The sequence below is a fragment of the Petromyzon marinus genome, unplaced genomic scaffold, assembly GCF_048934315.1.
Source record: "Petromyzon marinus isolate PM22_M1 ecotype Great Lakes invasive population unplaced genomic scaffold, UKy_Petmar_22M1.pri1.0 PM_G_Scaffold_32, whole genome shotgun sequence".
NCBI lineage: Eukaryota > Metazoa > Chordata > Hyperoartia > Petromyzontiformes > Petromyzontidae > Petromyzon > Petromyzon marinus.
The window spans coordinates 2,344,152-2,367,724 of record NW_027422895.1 but is presented as its reverse complement, the minus strand read 5'-3'; the positions used below and the strand labels follow the sequence as shown (position 1 = coordinate 2,367,724).

Genomic DNA, 23,573 nt, shown 5'->3' with positions numbered 1-23,573 from the left:
CACACACGGGAGTGAAACCCTTCAAGTGCACTGTGTGTGGGAAGGCATTTTCACAGTCCCCACATCTTCAAGTACATCAGAGAACACACACAGGAGAGAAACCCTTTAAGTGCACTGTGTCTGGGAAGGCATTTGCATGGCCATCAGTTCTTCAGACCCTCCAGAGAACACACACGGGAGATAAACCCTTCAAGTGCAGTGTGTGTGGGAAGGCATTTGCACGTTCATCTGCTCTTGTAACACACCAGAGAACATACACGGGAGTGAAACCCTTCAGGTGCACGATGTGTGCGAAGGCGTTTGCACATTCATCAAATCTGCAAAGACACCAGAGAACACACACGGGAGAGAAACCCTTCAAGTGCACTGTGTGTGGGAAGGCATTTTCACAGTCAGCTGTTCTTAAAAAACACCAGAGAACACACACAGGAGAGAAACCATTCAAGTGCACTGTGTGTGGGAAGGCATTTTCACAGTCATCTGTTCTTAAAAAACACCAGAGAACACACACAGGAGAGAAACCCTTCAGGTGCATTTTGTGCGGGATGATGTTTGCACAGTCATCAAATCTTGAAGTACACGAGAGAACACACACGGGAGAGAAACCCTTCAAGTGCACTCTGTGCGGGAAGGCGTTTTCACAGTCACCACATCTTAAAGTACACCAGAGAACACACACGGGAGAGAAACCCTTCAAGTGCAGTGTGTGTGGGAAGGCGTTTGCAAAGTCATCTCATCTTGTAACACACCAGAGAATACACACAGGAGAGAAACCCTTCAGGTGCACTCTGCAGGAAGGCGTTTGCACATTCATAAAATCTTCAAGTACACCAGAGAACACAGAAGCATCAGAAGATCTGCAAGGAGTGGAGTCTGAAATCAGCTTGTGAAAGTCAAAGTGCCGCAATGAGCCCATCCCTCATGAAACACGAACCGGAAGAAAATCCCAACTTGGACACTTTTAAAGGTATCGAGGTGAAATATGAAGAGGTGATTGTGAAATATGAAGAGGTAATGGTGAAGAGGGAAGAGGTGATGGTGAAATGTGAAGATGAAGATTCAACTCCAAAATCGGACCTTCACATTGATGGAGGCAACGTAAAGCAGGAGGAGAATTCTGACTGAGGCAGAGCGAGGCAACTCCCAGCAATTCATGGAAGTGGAGGTGTGGGTGGACTTGCTCCTAGACAATACAAAGTCAAATGGAGACCCGATGGTGTGTAAGCTTGAGACGGTCACTACAATAGATGCACCTTTGTCACAGGCCTTTAATGAAAAGAATGTGAAGTTGAACACTCAATTCCTAGGTTCAACCTGCAGAGTAAGAGCGAGCGGCCAGTCTTTGTAGACCCGTGGATTGGGGAGATCTCTGACCAGGAGTGAGAGCCAAGAAGCCCCCAAGCATTCACTATGTTATAATAATTACATTTACTCGGTGCTTGCTTAATCGCCTCGGCAACTCGGAGTTTTGTATCTCGTCTGAAACACTCGAAGAGCATCCCCAAGTAGCAGCTGCCCCTGTGTGGCACAGGGTGGTGGCCCTGCACGGGCCTGCATTTATTTTTTCCGCCTGAGGACGACCGCTTGTGTTACGATCGAAACATCGTGATCTATTATTATTTTTTCTACCTACGTGACTTAATGAAAGAACCAAAGAGAATGTGAACAAGAGGCTGTCAGTAGGGGGCGATGATTGATGTTTCATCTCAGTTTTGTAATGTGTCGCTAATGTTTAGAATTCGCCAGCATGCAATGGCCTACTCGTTTTGAATGACACAATAGTATGTTTTACATCCACTGTTAAGCAGACGGTGCATATTTTTTTTAAATAGCTTTTTAATCAGATGTTATCTGATGCAGTAGATTTCACTGCAGTAATTAAATTTTGTTAAAATTCCAGTCAATAATTTAGAATGAACATCTTCTTTGGTTCTTTCGGTAAAGTCACGTAGAATGAGAATAAATTAATAAATTAATAAAATAACAATAAAATTCTCACGACGTTTCGGCCACAACACAAGTGGCCTACAGGTGAAAGGAACAGACCTGTCGGGACGACAGAGCTTCAATGAACGCTGTTGAGATTCGTAGCGTCTTTTAAGCTGGTTTAGAGAGGTGAGGCACCTTGACAAAGGGGTTTACATATAAAACAGGAGAATTTAGCATTGAAATAGCTGAGTGATTAGCTTGTGACTGGTCATAGAAATAGACTGGTCATAGAAATAGCTTTATTGTGTTATTTTATTAAAAACATTTTTTTTCTCATATTCTCATTCTACGTGACTTAAGATGAATCCTTGCAGTCACGAAAGCTTTAAATCGAAATTTTGAATGAACACTTGTCTGATTTTGTGTGTACATGCATCACTTTATTTTTTATGAGGGTCAAACATTGAATAAGTGATGTTAGGACAAAGTGCATGTGTTTTTGGAAGTAACCTGTACAGAGAACTCAGGTGAGACCCGTTGTTCTTGTGATACAGGTCAAAGGGTACTTTTGTGTTTCAGGAAGCATCTGGAGCAACTCATTGTCTTTGACATAGGAAGCACACTCGGATCATTCATCAGTTACAAGGAATACCACCTTAAAGTTACACGTAGAGGAGATACATTCTCTACAACACGAATTATAATTTTGTCTTACGTGTTGACGCAGATTTTGTCGAACTTGGACTAGAAATGCTCCTTGCTGATTAACGTCTGGATGTTCACAACCATGGCTTGAAGCAAGCCCCACTGCTGTTGAGACATTGTCCACCAAAACCGGTCCACAGGTGGCTTGCACACAATGTACACACACACACAGTGTACACACACAGTGTACACACACACAGTGTACACACACACAGTGTACACACACACACAGTGTACACACACACACAGTGTACACACACATAGTGTACACACACACACAGTGTACACACACACACAGTGTACACACACACACAGTGTACACACACAGTGTCCACCAAAACCGGTCCACAGTTGGCTTGCACTGAAGCAATGCTGCAGTAATTATGGACTCGCACGAAGGCCGTGGGATTTATATTTCGTGTTCAACATTCCTTTGTTTAGTGGGAGAGACCGATTAAATTAAAGACGTCTTGTCTGCTGATCTTGTTCATATCTGCGTACATCGATATCCCACATTGCTTGCACGTACACACCACACGCAATTAAATCAATAAAAATAAGAACGACTTCCAGGCATTGCGAAGATCGAGGAATCTCTTTCAATGGAGCGAGTTCAGTGTGTTCGATTCAACATCTCTCTGTCTCTGTCCGTCTGTGTCATCTGTTTGCCTCTGTGTTTCTCTCTGCCTGTGTCTCTCTGTCGTCTCTGTGTTCCTCTTGTCTGTGTCTGTCCGCCTGTCTTGTCTGTGTGTGTCTCTCTATCAGCGTCTATCCAACCGTATTCAACGACTGTCAGTAGCAACACGCGCCCGGTCAACTTCCACGGCCCACGACTCAAACTTGTTTATCTGTAACTTTTGCACCGTACGTAGCCAACCGTGTTAATCCATGGGTCTCTGTGTGTGTGTACATAACTTCTTTCGCACCATACCTAGCCAACCGTGATAATCTATGGGTCTCTGTGTGAGTCTCTGTGTGTGTATCTGGAACTTATTTCGCACGGTACGTAACCGAACCTGCCCAGGAGGAGCGGCTGGTATCTGTGGAGCTGTGGGCTGGGTAAATCTGTGAGCAGGAGAGAGAGACAAGATCCCAAGCATTCACTACGTTATAAACAACATTTGCACTCAAGTCGCTTGCCTTATTGCCTCAGCAACTCGGTGTTTCGTATCGAACCTCATCTCAAACAATGGAAGGGCGCCCCCTAGTGGCAGCTGCCCCTGTGTGGCACAAGGTGGCCCTGCACCGGCCTGCACGTGACATGAGTCTGTCGGTAGGGGGCGATCATTGACGCGTCATCTCCCTTGTGGAGTTTCTGGATAGTGTTACTGGAATTGCCACAATTTTGACACCAACATGCAATGTGCGTTGTGAGTGACACAGTGGTTTGACATCCGCTGTTAAGCAGACTGCACAGAGGATGTACTTTCTACGGCAGCTGAAGAAATTCAACCTGCCAAAGACAATGATGGTGCAATTCTATAAAGCGATCATTGAATCCATCCTCACATCCTTCATAACCGTCTGGTACGCTGCTGCCACTGCCAAGGGCAAGAGCAGACTGCAGCGTATCATCCACACTGCTGAGAAGGTAATTGCCTGCAATCTACCAACCCTCGAGGACCTGCACACGACAAGGACCATGAGGCGAGCGAGGAAGATTGAGGCCGATTCCTCCCACCCTGGACACTCTCTGTTTCAGCTACTCCCCTCCGGCAGAAGGCTTCGGTCCATCAGGACCAAAACCTCACGCCATAAAAACAGCTTCTTCCCATCTGCTGCTGGCCTGTTAAACAAGGCCAAGGGCTAACACTGTTTTTAACATTTTATCTACATGATGAAACCTTGCTGATATTAACTATGTTAACCTATTTGTATTTTTTATTTTCAAATTACTTAAAGCTATTTTATATTCGATATTTATTCAATTTTATATACTTCAGCCCCTTGGTGTTAGTTAGACTTTTAACCCTTATTATAGTAAGACTTGTTTAAAACTTATTTAAGATTTTAGATTCCTATATGTTGAATGTATGCACCATCCTGCCAAAGTAAATTCCGTGTTGGTGTGAACTTTCATGGCGAATAAAACCCTTTCTGATTCATAGACTACAATGTTATCTCAATAGGAATCGATTCTAAACGCTCTCCTTTTCTAACACAATCGATTCTCATGGTAGGTATCCCAATGGGATTCGATTCTATGCGCTTTAAATCACTAGCTAGATCGATTCCTATGTTATTAGAACAAATCGCCATAATCAATTCCCATGTTATCGAAAATGTATTCGATTCCATTTTACACTCACGACCAACGTCAATTCCAATGCAGTCCCAATAGGGATCGATGCCATCGGCTACATTTTTGACCACTATCGATTCGCATTTGTTATCCCCATAGGAATCGATCCAATTTTTTTTTATTTAACCTTGAATCGATTTCCTCAGCACGTGACTTGGGTGAGGCGGGCGCTTGGCTGCGTGTGGGGTTAATGGCGATGTCGAAACTCTACAAACTTGGCCTACTCTTCCCCTTCATCCTGCCTCTCCTCCTCCTCCACCACCTCGTCACGTGCAGCAGCCACGGTGAGCAGAGCCCGAGGTGGTCGATAAATCGGGTGCCAGGTTGTGATTGTGTGGAGCGTGGTGGTGCAGTGGTTGGCGCACTGTGTAAGTGTGAGTGGGGAGTGGTGGTGCAGGGGTTAGCGCACTGTGTGTGAGTGTGTGGGGAGTGGTGGTGCAGTGGTTAGCGCACTGTGTGTGGGGAGTGGTGGTGCAGTGGTTAACGCACTGTGTGTGTGGGGAGTGGTGGTGCAGTGGTTAACGCACTGTGTGTATGTGAGTGGGGAGTGGTGGTGCAGTGGTTAGCGCACTGTGTGTGTGTGAGTGGGGAGTGGTGGTGCAGTGGTTAGCGCACTGTGTGGGTGTGAGTGGGGAGTGGTGGTGCAGTGGTTAACGCACTGTGTGTGTGGAGTGGTGGTGCAGTGGTTAGCACACTGTGTGTAAGTGTGTGGGGAGTGGTGGTGCAGTGGTTAACGCACTGTGTGTGAGTGAGGAGTGGTGGTGCAGTGGTTAGCGCACTCTTGAGTGTTTTTTCCCCATCTGCCCAGCTCCGCTGTTCCCACTGAATGTTCGTTTGGAGTCTCGAGACCTCCTGGCGACCCTTTGCTGGGACCCCGTTGAAGCGGCTCCCAGTGGGGATGGAGGGGATAGACCCCCACTTGTTGATCCTTTAACCATCAACTCGACCACCACGACCACGACCAACTCAACGTTCCTGAATGTTACATACAGAGTTCAGAGCAAACTGTGAGATGCTCACTCACTCAGCCACTCACTCACCAACCCACTCACTAACCCACTCACTTACCCACTCACTCACCAACCCACTCACCCACTCACCAACCCACTCACCCACTCACTCACTCACCAACTCACTCACTCAGCCACTCACTCACCAACCCACTCACTCACCCACTCACTCACCAACCCACTCACTCACCAACCAACTTACCCACTCACCCACTCACTCACCAACCCACTCACCCACCCACTCACTCACCAACCCACTCACCAACCCACTCACTCACCAAACCACTCACTCACCCACTCAATCACCCACTCACCCATTCACCCACTCACTCACCAACCCATTCACCCACTCACCAACCCACTCACCCACTCACTCACCAACCCACTCACCCACCAACCCACTCACACACACACCCATTCACCCACTCACTCACCAACCCACTCACCCACCAACCCACTCACTCACACACACACACGTCTCTCTCACCCACTGGCTCCTCACCACCCTCACCACTCCTCCCTGTGTCTCTGTCTGCGCAGCTTCAGACGAGCCCGCTGGCAGACCGTCTGCGCTGCAACAACGGAGACACGGTGCGACGTCTCCTCGGCGCTGGACGATCCCGGTGACCGCTACCTCCTCCGTGTGAGATTCTCCTTCTCATCCTCGCCGTCACGATCCTCACCCTGGGTCGCGGTTGTGGTCCTGCCCTTGATGGAAAGTGAGTGGCACGAGATTGTACATATGCCTGTGTCTCTGTGTGTGTGTCTCTCTCTCTGTGTCTCTGTGTGTGTGTCTCTCTCTGTGTCTGTGTGTGTGTGTCTCTCTGTGTCTCTCTCTCTCTGTGTCTCTGTGTGTGTCTCTCTGTGTCTCTCTCTCTGTGTCTCTCTTTGTCCGTGTCTGTCTGGTGCTCACTAACAGCACTTGCCCCAGTGGTATTTTTCAGGCTACACGGAGGATCTTTGTCATCTTTGTCTGTGTGTGTCGCTGTGTATGTCTATGACTCTTTCTGCCTGTGTGTGTGTCTTCGGCTCACAAGGGGAGATCACACAAACTCCACTCACTCTGTAGGACAGGGGGAGATCACACAAACTCCACTCACTCACTCTGTAGCACAGGGGGAGATCACACAAACTCCACTCACTCACTCTGTAGGACAGGGGGAGATCACACAAACTCCACTCACTCACTCTGTAGCACAGGGGGAGATCACACAAACTCCACTCACTCACTCTGTAGCACAGGGGGAGATCACACAAACTCCACTCACTCACTCTGTAGCACAGGGGGAGATCACACAAACTCCACTCACTCACTCTGTAGGACAGGGGGAGATCATACAAACTCCACTCACTCATTCACTCACTGTAGGACAGGGAGAGATCACACAAACTCCACTCACTCTGTAGGAGAGGGGGAGATCACACAAACTCCACTCACTCTGTAGGACAGGGGGAGATCACACAAACTCCACTCACTCTGTAGGACGGGGAGATCACACAAACTCCACTCATTCACTCTGTAGGACAGGGAGAGATCACACAAACTCCACTCACTCACTCTGTAGGACAGGGGGAGATCACACAAACTCCACTCACTCTGTAGGACAGGGGGAGATCACACAAACTCCACTCACTCTGTAGGACAGGGGGAGATCACACGAACTCCACTCACTCACTCTATAGAACAGGGGGAGATCACACAAACTCCACTCACTCTGTAGGACAGGGGGAGATCACACAAACTCCACTCACTCTGTAGAACAGGGGGAGATCATACAAACTCCACTCACTCTGTAGGACAGGGGAAGATCACACAAACTCCACTCACTCACTCTGTTGGACAGGGGGAGATCACACAAACTCCACTCACACACTCTGTAGGACAGGGGGAGATCACACAAACTCCACTCACTCACTCTGTAGGACAGGGGGAGATCACACAAACTCCACTCACTCACTCTGTAGGACAGGGGGAGATCACACAAACTCCACTCACTCTGTAGGACAGGGGGAGATCACACAAACTCCACTCACTCTGTAGAACAGGGGGAGATCACACAAACTCCACACACTCACTCTGTAGGACAGGGGGAGATCACACAAACTCCACTCGCTCTGTAGGACAGGGGGAGATCACACAAACTCCACTCACACACTCTGTAGGACAGGGGGAGATCACACAAACTCCACTCACACACTCTGTAGAACAGGGGGAGATCGCACAAACTCCACTCACTCTGTAGGACAGGGGGAGATCACACAAACTCCACACACTCTGTAGGACAGGGGGAGATCACACAAACTCCACTCACACTGTAGAACAGGGGGAGATCACACAAACTCCACACACTCTGTAGGACAGGGGGAGATCACACAAACTCCACTCACACACTGTAGAACAGGGAGAGATCACACAAACTCCACTCACTCACTCTGTAGGACAGGGGGAGATCACATAAACTCCACTCACTCTGTAGGACAGGGGGAGATCACACAAACTCCACTCACTCTATAAAACAGGGGGAGATCACACGAAGTCCATTCACTCACTCTGTAGGACAGGGGGTGATCATACAAACTCCACTCACTCACTCTGTAGGACAGGGGGAGATCACACAAACTCCACTCACACACTCTGTAGAACAGGGGGAGATCACACAAACTCCACTTACTCTGTAGAACAGGGGGTGATCATACAAACTCCACTCACTCTGTAGAACAAGGGGAGATCACACAAACTCCACTCACTCTGTAGGACAGGGGGAGATCACACAAAGTCCACTCACTCACTCTGTAAGAAAGGGAGAGATCACACAAACTCCACTCACACACTCTGTAGAACAGGGGGAGATCACACAAACTCCACTCACTCACTCTGTAGGACAGGGGGAGATCACACAAACTCCACTCACTCACTTTGTAGAACAGGGGGAGATCACACAAACTCCACTCACTCTGTAGAACAGGGGGAGATCACACAAACTCCACTCACTCTGTAGGACAGGGGGAGATCACACAAACTCCACTCACTCACTCTGTAGCACAGGGGGAGATCACACAAACTCCACTCACTCACTCTGTAGGACAGGGGGAGATCACACAAACTCCACTCACTCACTCTGTAGAGCAGGGAGAGATCACACAAACTCCATTCGCTCACTCTGTAGAACAGGGGGAGATCACACAAACTCCACTCACACTGTAGAACAGGGGGAGATCACACAAACTCCACTCACTCTGTAGGACAGCGAGAGATCACACAAACTCCACTCACTCTGTAGGACAGGGGGAGATCACACAAACTCCACTCACTCTGTAGAACGGGGAGATCATACAAACTCCACTCACACTCACTCTGTAGAACAGGGGGAGATCACACAAACGCCACTCACTCACTCTGTAGGACAGGGGGAGATCACACAAACTCCACACACTCTGTAGGACAGGGGGAGATCACACCAACTCCACTCACACACTCTGTAGAATAGGGGGAGATCACACAAACTCCACACACTCTGTAGGACAGGGGGAGATCACACAAACTCCACTCACACGCTCTGTAGGACAGGGGGAGATCACACAAACTCCACTCACTCACTCACTCTGTAGGACAGGGAGAGATCACACAAACATCCCTCGCCATGACCCCCCCTCTCCCGTGTCTCAGCTGTGCTCAGCGCTCCGTCGTTCACCCTGAGGCTCGACAAACTGACGCGGGGCAAGGAGGAGGAGGAGGGCGATGGTGGTGAGGATGAGGATGAGGAGTGCGGTGTTGTAGGTGACGATGAAGACAACGACGATGATGGCTACAGCGACAACGACGACGGCGATGACGATGACCGTGACGGCGGTGACGATGACCGCCGTGATGACGGTGGTCCTGGGGTGGCTGGGGAGTTGGAGGCGGTGGTCGACGGAGAGCCGGAGGTGCGGAAGCTGTCGTTGTTGGTCTCCGTCGGGCGGGGGTGGAGGGCGCTGGTGTCGCACGACGTGAAGTTCCACCATCAGGTTGACATTTCGACAAGAGGCGGCGTTCAACTCACGGTGAGAGATTGCGGGAGTTGTGACGGGGGTCGGGAGGTTGTGGCGGGAGATGTGCGTGGTTGAGTGGGTGGGTGGCGATGCTGCTACTGATGATGATGATACTACCAATGACACTACTACTGATGATGCTACTACTACTGATGATGATGCTGTTGCTGCTACTACTACTGCTGCTACTACTGATGATGATGATGCTTACTGCCAGGAGCGCTTCATCGGATGCCGGTACCAACACCGAATGATGCTTCTGCCGGGACGCGAGGATGAGTACTGCGTCCGCGTGAGAATGGTAGCCGACTTGCCACGGTGGAAGGCAGGGGAGTGGTCTCCACTGTCGTGTGTCTCCGTCCCTCCACCACACAGCACCGTGGGTGAGTGGGTGGCTGGGTGAATGAGTGAGAGGTATTTTTGTGCGTGTGAAGTGGGTCTCTGTGTGAGTAGTCTTGTGGATCTCTATGAGTGGTCTATGGGTCTCTGTGTGAGTAGTCTTGTGGGTCTCTGAGTGGTCTATGGGACTCTGCGTGAGTAGTCTATGAGTTTCTATGAGTAGTCTATGGATTTCGATTTAAAGCTTTCGTGACTGCAAGGATTCATCTTTGGTTCTTTCGGTAAAGTCACCACGTAGAATGAGAATAAAATAAATTGATAAAATAACACAATAATATTCTCACGACGTTTCGGCCACAACACAAGCGGCCTTCATCAGGTGAAGGGACGAGACTGTCTGGAGGACAGCGCTGGAGCGAACACAGCCACGCTCAGACCAGCGCTGTTCTCCAGACAGTCTCGTCCCTTCACCTGATGATGGCCGCTTGTGTTGTGGCCGATACGTCGTAAGAATATTATTGTGTTATTTTATCAATTTATTATTTTATTCTCATTCTACGTGACTTTATCGAAATTACCAAAGAGGATAGTCTATGGGTCTCTATGAGTACTCTATGGATCTCTGCGTGAGTAGTCTTGTCGGTCTCTAAGTCGTCTATGGGACTCTGCGTGAGTAGTCTATGGGTCTCTATGAGTAGTCTATGGGTCTCTGTGAGTAGTCTATGGGTGTCTGTGTGAGTAGTTTATGGGTCTCTATGAGTAGTCTATGGGTCTCTATGAGTAGTCTATGGGTCTCTATGAGTAGTCTATGGGTCTCTGTGTTGTCTTCCCACCCAGTCCCTCGTGTGGGTGTCGACACGGACGGCCAGGTCACGGCGGTGGTCGGCCAGAAGGTGGCGCTGCTGCGCTGCGTTCTGTGGGGTGCGGCCGTGGTGGTGGTGCAGGCCAACTGGCTGAAGGCCTCCCGTGGCAACGTCTGGGCGGGGGCCAATTTGGCCGCACTCAGCCCGCTGCACGGCACGGCGTACTCCAACTCGTCCCTCGCGGGCCGACTGCGGTTCCGCGTTGGGGGGCCTCCCGGCGACGTCTCGCTGGAGCTGCTGGACGTGCGGGCTGGCGACGGGGGCCTCTTCCTCTGCCACGTGGCCACCTTCCCCCACGACAACTTCGAGGGGAGGGTCAACCTCTCTGTCATCGGTGAGGATTGACACTGCCCCACGCAGAGACCCATAGACTCATCATGCAGAGACCCATAGACTACTCACGCAGACACCCATAGACTACTCACACAGAGACCCATAGACTACTCACACAGAAACCCATAGACTACTCACACAGACACCCATAGACTACTCACACAGACACCCATAGACTACTCACACAGAGATCCATAGACTACTCACACAGACACCCATAGACTACTCACACAGAGACCCATAGACTACTCACACAGACACCCATAGACTACTCACACAGACACCCATAGACTACTCACACAGAGACCCATAGACTCACACAGACACCCATAGACTACTCACACAGACACCCATAGACTACTCACACAGAGACCCATAGACTATTCACACAGACACCCATAGACTACTCACACAGAGACCCATAGACTACTCACACAGACACCCATAGACTACTCACACAGACACCCATAGACTACTCACACAGAGACCCATAGACTCACACAGACACCCATAGACTACTCACACAGACACCCATAGACTACTCACACAGAGACCCATAGACTACTCACACAGACACCCATAGACTACTCACACAGAGACCCATAGACTACTCACACAGAGACCCATAGACTCACACAGAGACCCATAGACTACTCACACAGACACCCATAGAATATTTACACAGAGACCCATAGACTACTCACACAGACACCCATAGACTACTCACACAGACACCCATAGACTACTCACAAAGAGACCCATAGGCTACTTACACAGAGACCCATAGACTACTCACACAGACACTCATAGACTACTCACACAGAGACCCATAGATTACTCACACAGAGACCCATAGACTCATCACACAGACACCCATAGACTACTCACACAGAGACCCATAGACTCATCACACAGAGACCCATAGACTCACACTGAGACCCATAGACTACTCACACAGACACCCATAGACTACTCACACAGTCACCCATAGACTACTCACACAGAGACCCATAGACTCATCACACAGACACCCATAGACTACTCACACAGAGACCCATAGACTCACACTGAGACCCATAGACTACTCACACAGACACCCATAGACTACTCACACAGACACCCATAGACTACTCACACAGAGACCCATAGACTCATCACACAGACACCCATAGACTACTCACACAGAGACCCATAGACTCATCACACAGAGACCCATAGACTCACACAGAGACCCATAGACTCACACAGACACCCATAGACTACTCACACAGAGACCCATGGACTCATCACACAGACACCATAGACTACTCACTCAGAGACCCATAGACTACTCACACAGAGACCCATAGACTCATCACACAGACACCCATAGACTACTCACACAGAGACCCATAGACTCATCACACAGACACCCATAGACTACTCACACAGAGACCCATAGACTCATCACACAGATACCCATAGACTACTCACACAGAGACCCATAGACTCATCACACAGATACCCATAGACTACTCACACAGAGACCCATAGACTACTCACACAGACACCCATAGACTACTCACACAGACACCCATAGACTACTCACACAGACACCCATAGACTACTCACACAGACACCCATAGACTACTCACACAGAGACCCATAGACTACTTACACAGAGACCCATAGACTACTCACACAGACACCCATAGACTACTCACACAGACACCCATAGACTACTCACACAGAGACCCATAGACTACTCACACAGAGACCCATAGACTCATCACACAGACACCCATAGACTACTCACACAGAGACCCATAGACTCATCACACAGACACCCATAGACTACTCACACAGAGAGCCATAGACTCACACAGAGACCCATAGACTCATCACACCGAGACCCATAGACTACTCACATAGAGACCCATAGACTACTCACACAGAGACCCATAGACTCACCACACAGACACCCATAGACTACTCACACAGAGACCCATAGACTACTCACACAGAGACCCATAGACTCATCACACAGACACCCATAGACTGACACAGAGACCCATAGACTACTCACACAGAGACCCATAGACTCACACAGACACCCATAGACTCACACAGAGACCCATAGACTACTCACACAGAGACCCATAGACTCACACAGAGACCCATAGACTCATCACACAGACACCCATAGACTACTCACACAGACACCCATAGACTACTCACACAGAGACCCATAGACTACTCACAGAGAGGCCCATAGACTCACACAGAAACCCATAGACTCATCACACAGCCACCCATAGACTACTCACACAGAGACCCATAGACTCACACAGAGACCTATAGACTCATCACACCGAGACCCATAGACTACTCACACAGAGACCCATAGACTCACATGGAGACCCAAAGCTCATTATCTTCTGCAGATGTAGATGCCACTGGTTCTTCACGCTCTGCAGATGTAGATGCCACTGGTTCTTCACGTTCTGCAGATGTAGATGCCACTGGTTCTTCACGCTCTGCAGATGTAGATGCCACTGGTTCTTCACGTTCTACAGATGTAGATGCCGCTGGTTCTTCACGCTCTGCAGATGTAGATGCCGCTGATTCTTCACGTTCTGCAGATGTAGATGCCACTGGTTCTTCACGCTCTGCAGATGTAGATGCCACTGGTTCTTCACGTTCTGCAGATGTAGATGCCACTGGTTCTTCACGTTCTGCAGATGTAGATCCCACTGGTTCTTCACGCTCTGCAGATGTAGATGCCACTGGTTCTTCACGTTCTGCAGATGTAGATGCCACTGGTTCTTCACGTTCTGCAGATGGAGATGCCACTGGTTATTGACGTTCTCTTCACGTTCTGCAGATGTAGATGCCACTGGTTCTTCACGCTCTGCAGATGTAGATGCCACTGGTTCTTCACGCTCTGCAGATGTAGATGCCACTGGTTCTTCACGTTCAGCAGATGTAGATGCCACTGGTTCTTTACATGCTACAGATGTAGATGCCACTGGTTCTTCACGTTCTGCAGATGTAGATGCCACTGGTTCTTCACGTTCTGCAGATGTAGATCCCACTGGTTCTTCACGCTCTGCAGATGTAGATGCCACTGGTTCTTCACGTTCTGCAGATGTAGATGCCACTGGTTCTTCACGTTCTGCAGATGGAGATGCCACTGGTTATTGACGTTCTCTTCACGTTCTGCAGATGTAGATGCCACTGGTTCTTCACGCTCTGCAGATGTAGATGCCACTGGTTCTTCACGCTCTGCAGATGTAGATGCCACTGGTTCTTCACGTTCAGCAGATGTAGATGCCACTGGTTCTTTACGTGCTACAGATGTACATGTCACTGTTTTTTCGTATTCTGTTGATATTAATGTCACTGGTTCTTCTCGTTTTGCAGATGTAGATGCCACTGGTTCTTCACCTTTTGGAGATGTAGATGCCACTGGTTCTTCACCTTCTGGAGATGTAGATGCCACTGGTTCTTCACGTTCTACAGATGTAGATGCCACTGGTTCTTCACGCTCTGCAGATGTAGATGCCACTGGTTCTTCACGTTCTACAGATGTAAATGCCACTGGTTCTTCACGTTCTACAGATGTAGATGCCACCACCGCCGTCTGTTGCACGCCGGTTGAACTCACGACTTTCGGTCCGAACAGGCAACTGGACACACGAACAGGTTTGTTCGCATCTCTGAATGTTGCATGTGTGTGTGTCCGTGTACGTGTGTGTGTGTGTGCGTGTCCGTGTACGTGTGGGTGTGTGTGTGTGGGTGTGTGTGTGTCCGTGCACGTGTGTGTGTGTTGGTTTGTGTGTGTGTGTCTGTTGGTGCGTGTGTGCGTGTCCGTGTGTGTGTCTGTGTGTGTGTGCATGCATGTCTGTTCGTGTGCGTGTCTGTGTGTGCGTGTGTGTGCGTGTGCGTGTCTGTCCGTGTGCGTGTGCATGCATGTGTGTGTGCGTGTGTGTGCGTGTGTGTCCGTGTGCGTGTGTGTGCGTGTGTGTGTGTTCGTGTGTGTGTGTTGGTGCGTGTGTGTACATGTGTGTGTGTTGGTGCGTGTGTGCGTGTCCGTGTGTGTGTGTGTGCATGCATGTCTGTTCGTGTGTGTGTGCGTGTCTGTCCGTGTGCGTGTGCATGCATGTGTGTGTGTGTGCGTGTGTCTGTGTGTGTGTGTGCATGTGTGTTCGTGTGTGTGTGTCCGTGTGTGTGTTCGTGTGCGTGTGTGTGTGTGTGTCCATGTGCATGTGTGTGTATTGCGTGTGCGTGTGTGTGTGTCCCTGTTCTGGCCACCCATCCCCTCGTTTGTCACAATCACGGCCTTCACAGCTGCTGATACTCGCTAACAGCACCCGCCCCGACAGTCCGCCGGGGCCTTCACGGGGGAACTTTGTCTCCGTCCGTCCCTCCATCTCGCTCCCTCGACCCGCAACGCCCGGGTGCGAGCGCCGCGAGCCTCAAAGCGCACCTAGCCTGGCGCGTGTGGTCATCGCGGCGGTTGTCGTCGTACTACGGCGGCACGCTGACGCCACGCGGGGGACCGTTTGGCCACGCAGAGAATTCTGCGGCGGCAGCGGCGGCGGGCCGGGCCAGCTGGGCCGCTCCGGCCGCGATCCTCGCCGTGTCCCTCGCCCTGGTGGCCACGCTGCTGCTGCTCTACCGCCACCGCCGTCAGCGTCAGCGTCGTCACGAGCCCTGGGGCCCCTCGTGAGTCGCCCGCTTCTCTCGGACGTCGGGCGGACATCGGCGGTGCCCGCGGGGTCGTCTGTGTGACGACCTGCCGCTGTGCCCCCCCCCCACCACTACCCCACCACCCCCCCACTACCCACATGCGTGCAGGGAGGATCCCCCCACGCTCCCCAAGGCACCGCGGAGAAACGCGGCGGGCGACTGTGGCTCCGTGAGTGGCACACCGCCAGGACACAGAGGCCCAGTCCATCCGTGTCTCTCTCCGTATTCTATGTAGTGTAGTGTATAGTAGTGTAGTGTATAGTAGTGTAGTGTATAGTGTAGTATATAGTAGTGTAGTGTATATACAGAGACACAGTTAGACTCGACCTAAAGCTTTCGTGACTGCAGGAATTCATTTTCTTTGGGTCTTTCGGTAAAGTTGTGCCCACTTTGTTTATGACCCTTGGGCTACACCCAACTTTAAAACTTTAAAACAGCCTGCTGCTTCAGCGGCTTTCATCCCCCTCTTTTCTCCTCCTGATGACGATTGCCAAAATAATACCCACAGACTCACCACACAGAGACCCATAGACTCACCACACAGAGACCCACAGACTCACCACACAGAGACCCCTAGACTCACCACACAGAGACCCACAGACTCACCGCACAGAGACCCATAGACTCACCACACAGAGACCCACAGACTCACACAGAGACCCACAGACTCACCACACAGAGACCCACAGACTCACCACACAGAGACCCATAGACTCACCACACAGAGAGACCCACAGACTCACCACACAGAGACCCATAGACTCACCACACAGAGACCCACAGACTCACCACACAGAGACCCATAGACTCACCACACAGAGGCCCACAGACTCACACAGAGACCCACAGACTCACCACACAGAGACCCACAGACTCACCACACAGAGACCCATAGACTCACCACACAGAGAGACCCACAGACTCACCACACAGAGACCCACAGACTCACCACACAGCGACCCACAGACTCACCACACAGAGATGCATAGACTCACCACACAGAGACCCACAGACTCACCATACAGAGACCCACAGACTCACCACACAGAGACCCACAGACTCACCACACAGAGACCCATAGACTCACCACACAGAGACCCACAGACTCACCATACAGAGACCCACAGACTCACCACACACAGAGACCCACAGATTCACCACACACTGTGCGTGTTGTGGGGATGCTCCGTGTGTAGTTGCTAACGCTAGAGAGTGGCAACAAGGCGGATGAAGGGCTGCACGAGTTGCCACCGCAGCCTCAGCACCAAGACAGCGGAGCTGGAAGCTACGACTACGCGGTGAGGAGGGGTGGGTGGTGAGTGAGCGGTGAGCGAGCGGTGAGCGGTGAGCGAGCGAGCGGTGAGCGGTGAGCGAGCGAGCGGTGAGCGAGTGTCCCCCCACATCACCGATGCTCCTGCTTAGGCTGAGTGAGCGATCCGCTTCTGGCCACCCCAGGGGGGGGGGGGGTGGGGTCGGTCACCGTCTCTCTAATTTACTCCGACCCCCGCAGGTTTTCAAAGACGAAGATGACGACGAGGCGAGGGAGGAAGATTTTTGAGAAGCGGCTCGGGGTGGGGGGGGGGAGGAGCGAGAGTGCTCTACCTTGCTGTGCTCCACCTTTCCGTGCTCCACCTTGCCGCGCCCCATCTTGCCGTGGTTGCCGGGGCAACGCCGGGGCTTGTCGCTTCGCGAGCGGGTGAACCCCCCCCGAAAGAACCAAGAAGATTTGTTGTTGTTGTTTGATCCCAACTGAATTTCGATTTAAAGTTTTCGTGACTGCAATGATTCATCTTGTTTGGTTCTTTCGGTAAAGTCACGTAGAATGAGAATAAAATAATAAATTGATAAAATAAAATAACACAATAATATTCTCACGACGTTTCGGCCACAACACAAGCGGCCTTCAGGTGAAGGGGCGAGACTGTCTGGTAGGACAGCGCTGGAGTGAAAGAGCCACGTTCAGATCACGGCCTTTAAGCTGTGTGAGAGGAACAAAGCGCCTTGACAAAGGAATTAGCATATAATTTAGCATTGAAATGGCTGAATGATTAGCTTGTGGCTGGTCACAGAAATAGCTATGTTAAAAGTTAAAGCATACACATCCGCAGAGGCACCCATTGTTAAAGGAATTAGCATAGAATTTAGCATTGAAATAGCTAAGTTAAGGCATACACATCCGCAGAGGCACCCCTTGACAATGGAATTAGCATAGAATTTAGCATTGAAATAGCTGAGTGATTAGCTTGTAGCTGCTACAGAAATAGCTACGTTAAAGTCAGAGCATACACATTCACCGAGGCACTTAGTACAAATCAAACAGGAGAATTTAGCATTGAAATAACTAGGCGAATTTAGCATTGAAATAACTGAGTGATTAGCTAGTGACTGGTCACAGAAATGACTACACATCTGAGCTATTCACAGTACTATATAGTGAACCAATAAAAACTAAAATATAAATTACCTTCATGTTATCAATAAACTCTATATTCTCCAATCAGCTAAGCTACCAACAATAAGTCGTTATATATCACAATGCTATATGGCGAAAAAATGGGTGGATTCTTACCCTCAAATTTCAGCACCACGGATAGCTACGGGCCCCGTTCAGACGGACGAGTTCGTCCATGGTCGGAACAGAGGAGGGGGAGAGAGACAGCTGCGAGGCCCTAGTATACTCCATGTTGTAAAACTATACCATTAACCGTGGTGTGAGAGGAATTAAGAGGCAATGCTGGCGAAAGAGCTGCGGTCTGAAGGTCATCGTAAAAATACAATTAATTAAGAACAGAAATGATTTAAAACATCTTTCCAGTGGTTACTAAGCCTGAATCCATCTTCTCGGTTGAAATTGTCTCTGTGCTTGTATATGTGAATGGCCTCATGAACGAATCTCTCATGGTAGCCGGTTGGTTTGCAAAGAACCTCCGTCTTGGAGAAGTCAATGTCATGTGAGCCCACTGAATTATAACAGTGATCTGCCACGGCAGAGGAGTTCGTCCTACCGTGTTTCAAGTCTGCTTTATGTTCGCGGATGCGGTCCGAGATATGTCTTTTGGTTTCTCCAATGTAGCTACTACCACAGAGGCACTTTAGTTTGTAAACGCCCGGGTACTGTATGTCTGGAACAGCATCTTTTACAGATGGAACTAAATCACGGATTTTATGTACTGTGTTGAACCATCACCTTACCCTACATTGCAGGGGTCACTAAAAAGATCTCCAAAATCCTGAATAAACACAAGATCCAGGTCCGATTCAACACAGTACATAAAATCCGTGATTTAGTTCCATCTGTAAAAGATGCTGTTCCAGACATACAGTACCCGGGCGTTTACAAACTAAAGTGCTTCTGTGGTAGTAGCTACATTGGAGAAACCAAAAGACATATCTCGGACCGCATCCGCGAACATAAAGCAGACTTGAAACACGGTAGGACGAACTCCTCTGCCGTGGCAGATCACTGTTATAATTCAGTGGGCTCACATGACATTGACTTCTCCAAGACGGAGGTTCTTTGCAAACCAACCGGCTACCATGAGAGATTCGTTCATGAGGCCATTCACATATACAAGCACAGAGACAATTTCAACCGAGAAGATGGATTCAGGCTTAGTAACCACTGGAAAGATGTTTTAAATCATTTCTGTTCTTAATTAATTGTATTTTTACGATGACCTTCAGACCGCAGCTCTTTCGCCAGCATTGCCTCTTAATTCCTCTCACACCACGGTTAATGGTATAGTTTTACAACATGGAGTATACTAGGGCCTCGCAGCTGTCTCTCTCCCCCTCCTCTGTTCCGACCATGGACGAACTCGTCCGTCTGAATGGGGCCCGTAGCTATCCGTGGTGCTGAAATTTGAGGGTAAGAATCCACCCATTTTTTCGCCATATAGCATTGTGATATATAACGACTTATTGTTGGTAGCTTAGCTGATTGGAGAATATAGAGTTTATTGATAACATGAAGGTAATTTATATTTTAGTTTTTATTGGTTCACTATATAGTACTGTGAATAGCTCAGATGTGTAGTCATTTCTGTGACCAGTCACTAGCTAATCACTCAGTTATTTCAATGCTGAATTCACCTAGTTATTTCAATGCTAAATTCTCCTGTTTGATTTGTACTAAGTGCCTCGGTGAATGTGTATGCTCTGACTTTAACGTATCTATTTCTGTAGCAGCTACAAGCTAATCACTCAGCTATTTCAATGCTAAATTCTATGCTAATTCCATTGTCAAGGGGTGCCTCTGCGGATGTGTATGCCTTAACTTAGCTATTTCAATGCTAAATTCTATGCTAATTCCTTTAACAATGGGTGCCTCTGCGGATGTGTATGCTTTAACTTTTAACATAGCTATTTCTGTGACCAGCCACAAGCTAATCATTCAGCCATTTCAATGCTAAATTATATGCTAATTCCTTTGTCAAGGCGCTTTGTTCCTCTCACACAGCTTAAAGGCCGTGATCTGAACGTGGCTCTTTCACTCCAGCGCTGTCCTACCAGACAGTCTCGCCCCTTCACCTGATGAAGGCCGCTTGTGTTGTGGCCGAAACGTCGTGAGAATATTATTGTGTTATTTTATTTTATCAATTTATTATTTTATTCTCATTCTACGTGACTTTACCGAAAGAACCAAAGAAGATGATCCCAACTGAGCGATGTTTTTCAGCATTGGGGGATATTTGCCTCGTGCCGGTTCGAATCGGTGCCCCGAGTTTGGCTTTTCACTTTTTTTTGGGGGTGGGAATTTTGTTTTACGAGCTCTCTGTTACCGGACGCAGTTTTTTGTTATTTTATTTTAGTCTTCGCGACGGTCTCTCACCTCCCAGCGCTTTCCCCCGGCGTTGGTGTGCCGCTGGACGGGAGGCGACTGGGCGTGGTGCCAGGGAGCCAGGTGAGAGGGGGGTGGGGGGGTGGGGGGAGAATTTAAATTCGCCTTCGCGTGGCCGGGGGTCAACGAGCGGCGAAATCGGCACGGTCCGTCACGACGTCCGGCACGGAGAGGGAGTTCCGCATGTTTATATTATTGTTTTACCGGGGCGACAAGCGGCGTCACGATGGCGCGTACAACGCCGTGAGCCTTCGTGCGCCACGTCAGCGTCCCGGTTTTTTTATTTCTCCCCGAACCCGGCCAGTTTCATCGGCCGCTCCCACGATGCCGCGGTACTTTCGTAGTTTGACGCTGTTGGTTTTCGGCAAGCCGATATCAGCCGGGTTAGATTGTGTGAATGAATAAATGCACAAATGTGGCTGTCGCCTGACGAAGCTGGTTGTTGTGATTGCTGGCGAAATGTCACGGTGTCCAGAGTGCAAATGTTGTTGCTTGGCTCGCTAACCCACCAGTGTGATGTGCTAGTGTACTACACTACACTACACACTACACTATGCATTACACTATACACTACACTATATATACTACACTATACTGTACACTACACTATACACTACACTATACATTACACTATACACTACACTATACACTACACTATACAATACACTGTACACTACACACTACACTACACGATACACTACACGATACACTACACTATACACTACACCAGTGGTTCTTAACCTTGTTGGAGGTACCGAACCCCACCAGTTTCATATGCGCATTCACCGAACCCCTCTTTAGTGAAAAATAAAATGTGATTTTTTTTCAAATTCAAGACATAGATATGTTTTTTACTGGTACACAAAATGAGCCGTGCATGAACATTACCTTGTTCAAAGAATAAAACCAACACAATGCATAAACTCACAACAAATTACATACCTGGAAATCAATGTGACTTCTGCTGTTGCCTTTGAGAGATCAGTTCAGATATGCGTGGCTTCACCTTGGCAAGTGCCACTCTCATGTCATTTTCACAGCAAAGTCTGTTCCTTTTCTTCGTTTTTATGTCCAGCATCCTCGAAAAGGATTGCTCACAAAGATATGTTGTAACAAATGGTATAAAAAAATCCAGGGCTTTCTTAGCAATAACTGGATACTTGTTCATTTGTCGACACCAAAACGTTGAGAGCGTTGTTGTTCTGAAGAGTTGCTGTTGAACCTGGCTCTGCTGAATTTCAATGATTTCGTCGAGGAATTCATCATTGACATCTGCTGTTTCAACAGCAAACGTGAACGGCTGTCTCACCCATGCTGGATATGACTCTCTTGTAGGGAAATATCCGTCGAGAGACTTTGCAAGCTCATCTAAGTGCGTGGCAATTGTTTGCTTCAGTTCCGTGGATACAGAAATATCTCCGATTCCAGACACATCTTCGATCTTACTTGCACAGTCGTCCAGAAGCGGGAAGTTTGCGAAGTTATTGTTCTCTGTTCGTCGTTTCCATAACGGTAGCTTTTTTTGAAAAGCCTTCAGGTGTTCTTCCGCTTCCATGATATTGACTCCACCACCCTGCATCTGCTGATTGAGATGATTGAGAGCTGCGAATATATCAGCCATGTACGCTAAAATGAGAATGAACTCAGGATTTTTGAAGCAATCTGCATGGCAGTGTTGGTGCTCTTGCAAAAACAGGGCTAATTCCATACGCATGGCAAAAACACGATTCAGCACCTGTCCCCGGGATAACCACCGAATATTAGAATGGAGCAGAAGTACCTCAAATTCAGAGCCCATTTCTTTACACAGCTCACTGAAGATGCGGTGCCTCAGAGCACTTTTTCGCACATAGTTCACACATTCCACCACAGTTTTTAATACTTCTGCCATTTTTGGAGGTAAGGTTTTTGTTGCCAACGCATGCCTGTGCAGAATACAATGCGTCACAATGATGTGTGGTGCATAGGCCTTTACTAGCGCACCAAAACCAGACTTTCTTCCCAGCATGACTGGAGCTCCGTCCGTACAAACTGCAGAAACCATATCCCATGAAAGATTGTTGTCTCTGAAGAAGTCATCCACAAGCTTCTTCACATCGGCTGCCTTCGTTGTTGTTGTAAGAGGCTTACAAAATAAAAACTCTTCTTTTATCATGTCGTCTTTCACATAGCGTACAAAAACAGCAAGCTGGCTTAGATCAGAAACGTCTGTGGTTTCGTCGAGTTGAAGGCTGAATTTTGCCGGGCTTGAAATCAGATCCGCGACTACTTGAGCCAAGATGTCTTTACTCATGTCTTCTATTCTGTCACTGACGGTGTCATTTGAAAGGGGAATTTGGGATAATTTACCTTCGGCCGCTGTTCCGAGTATCAGATTCGCCATCTTTAATGCAGCTGGTTTCACAAGTGTTTCACCAATGGTGTGTGGCTTGCCCTGCTTTGCGATCAGGTAAGCAACTTCGTACGATGCTGTCAGGATCGGTTTGTTA

At 48.9% G+C, this 23,573-nt stretch overlaps 1 protein-coding gene across 4 annotated transcripts; it reads left to right on the top strand.

Moving 5' to 3' along the window:
* The first annotated feature begins 5,078 nt into the window (after positions 1–5,078).
* Positions 5,079–18,145, top strand: LOC142915555 (uncharacterized). 4 transcript variants are annotated; one of them, XM_076061331.1, is made up of 11 exons: positions 5,079–5,220; positions 5,745–5,943; positions 6,487–6,665; positions 9,614–9,990; positions 10,196–10,361; positions 11,155–11,514; positions 14,916–15,197; positions 15,878–16,220; positions 16,353–16,413; positions 17,441–17,542; positions 17,755–18,145. In XM_076061331.1, exons 1-11 carry the CDS (start codon positions 5,127–5,129, stop codon positions 17,800–17,802), a joined length of 2,211 nt encoding a protein of 736 aa, XP_075917446.1. In that variant the 5' UTR covers positions 5,079–5,126; the 3' UTR covers positions 17,803–18,145. The 4 variants fall into 4 exon arrangements, with proteins under 4 accessions (XP_075917446.1, XP_075917449.1, XP_075917447.1 ...); XM_076061334.1 differs by having other exon boundaries at positions 15,114–15,197; positions 17,755–18,142; XM_076061332.1 differs by having other exon boundaries at positions 16,070–16,220; positions 17,755–18,141.
* The last annotated feature ends 5,428 nt before the right edge of the window (positions 18,146–23,573 follow it).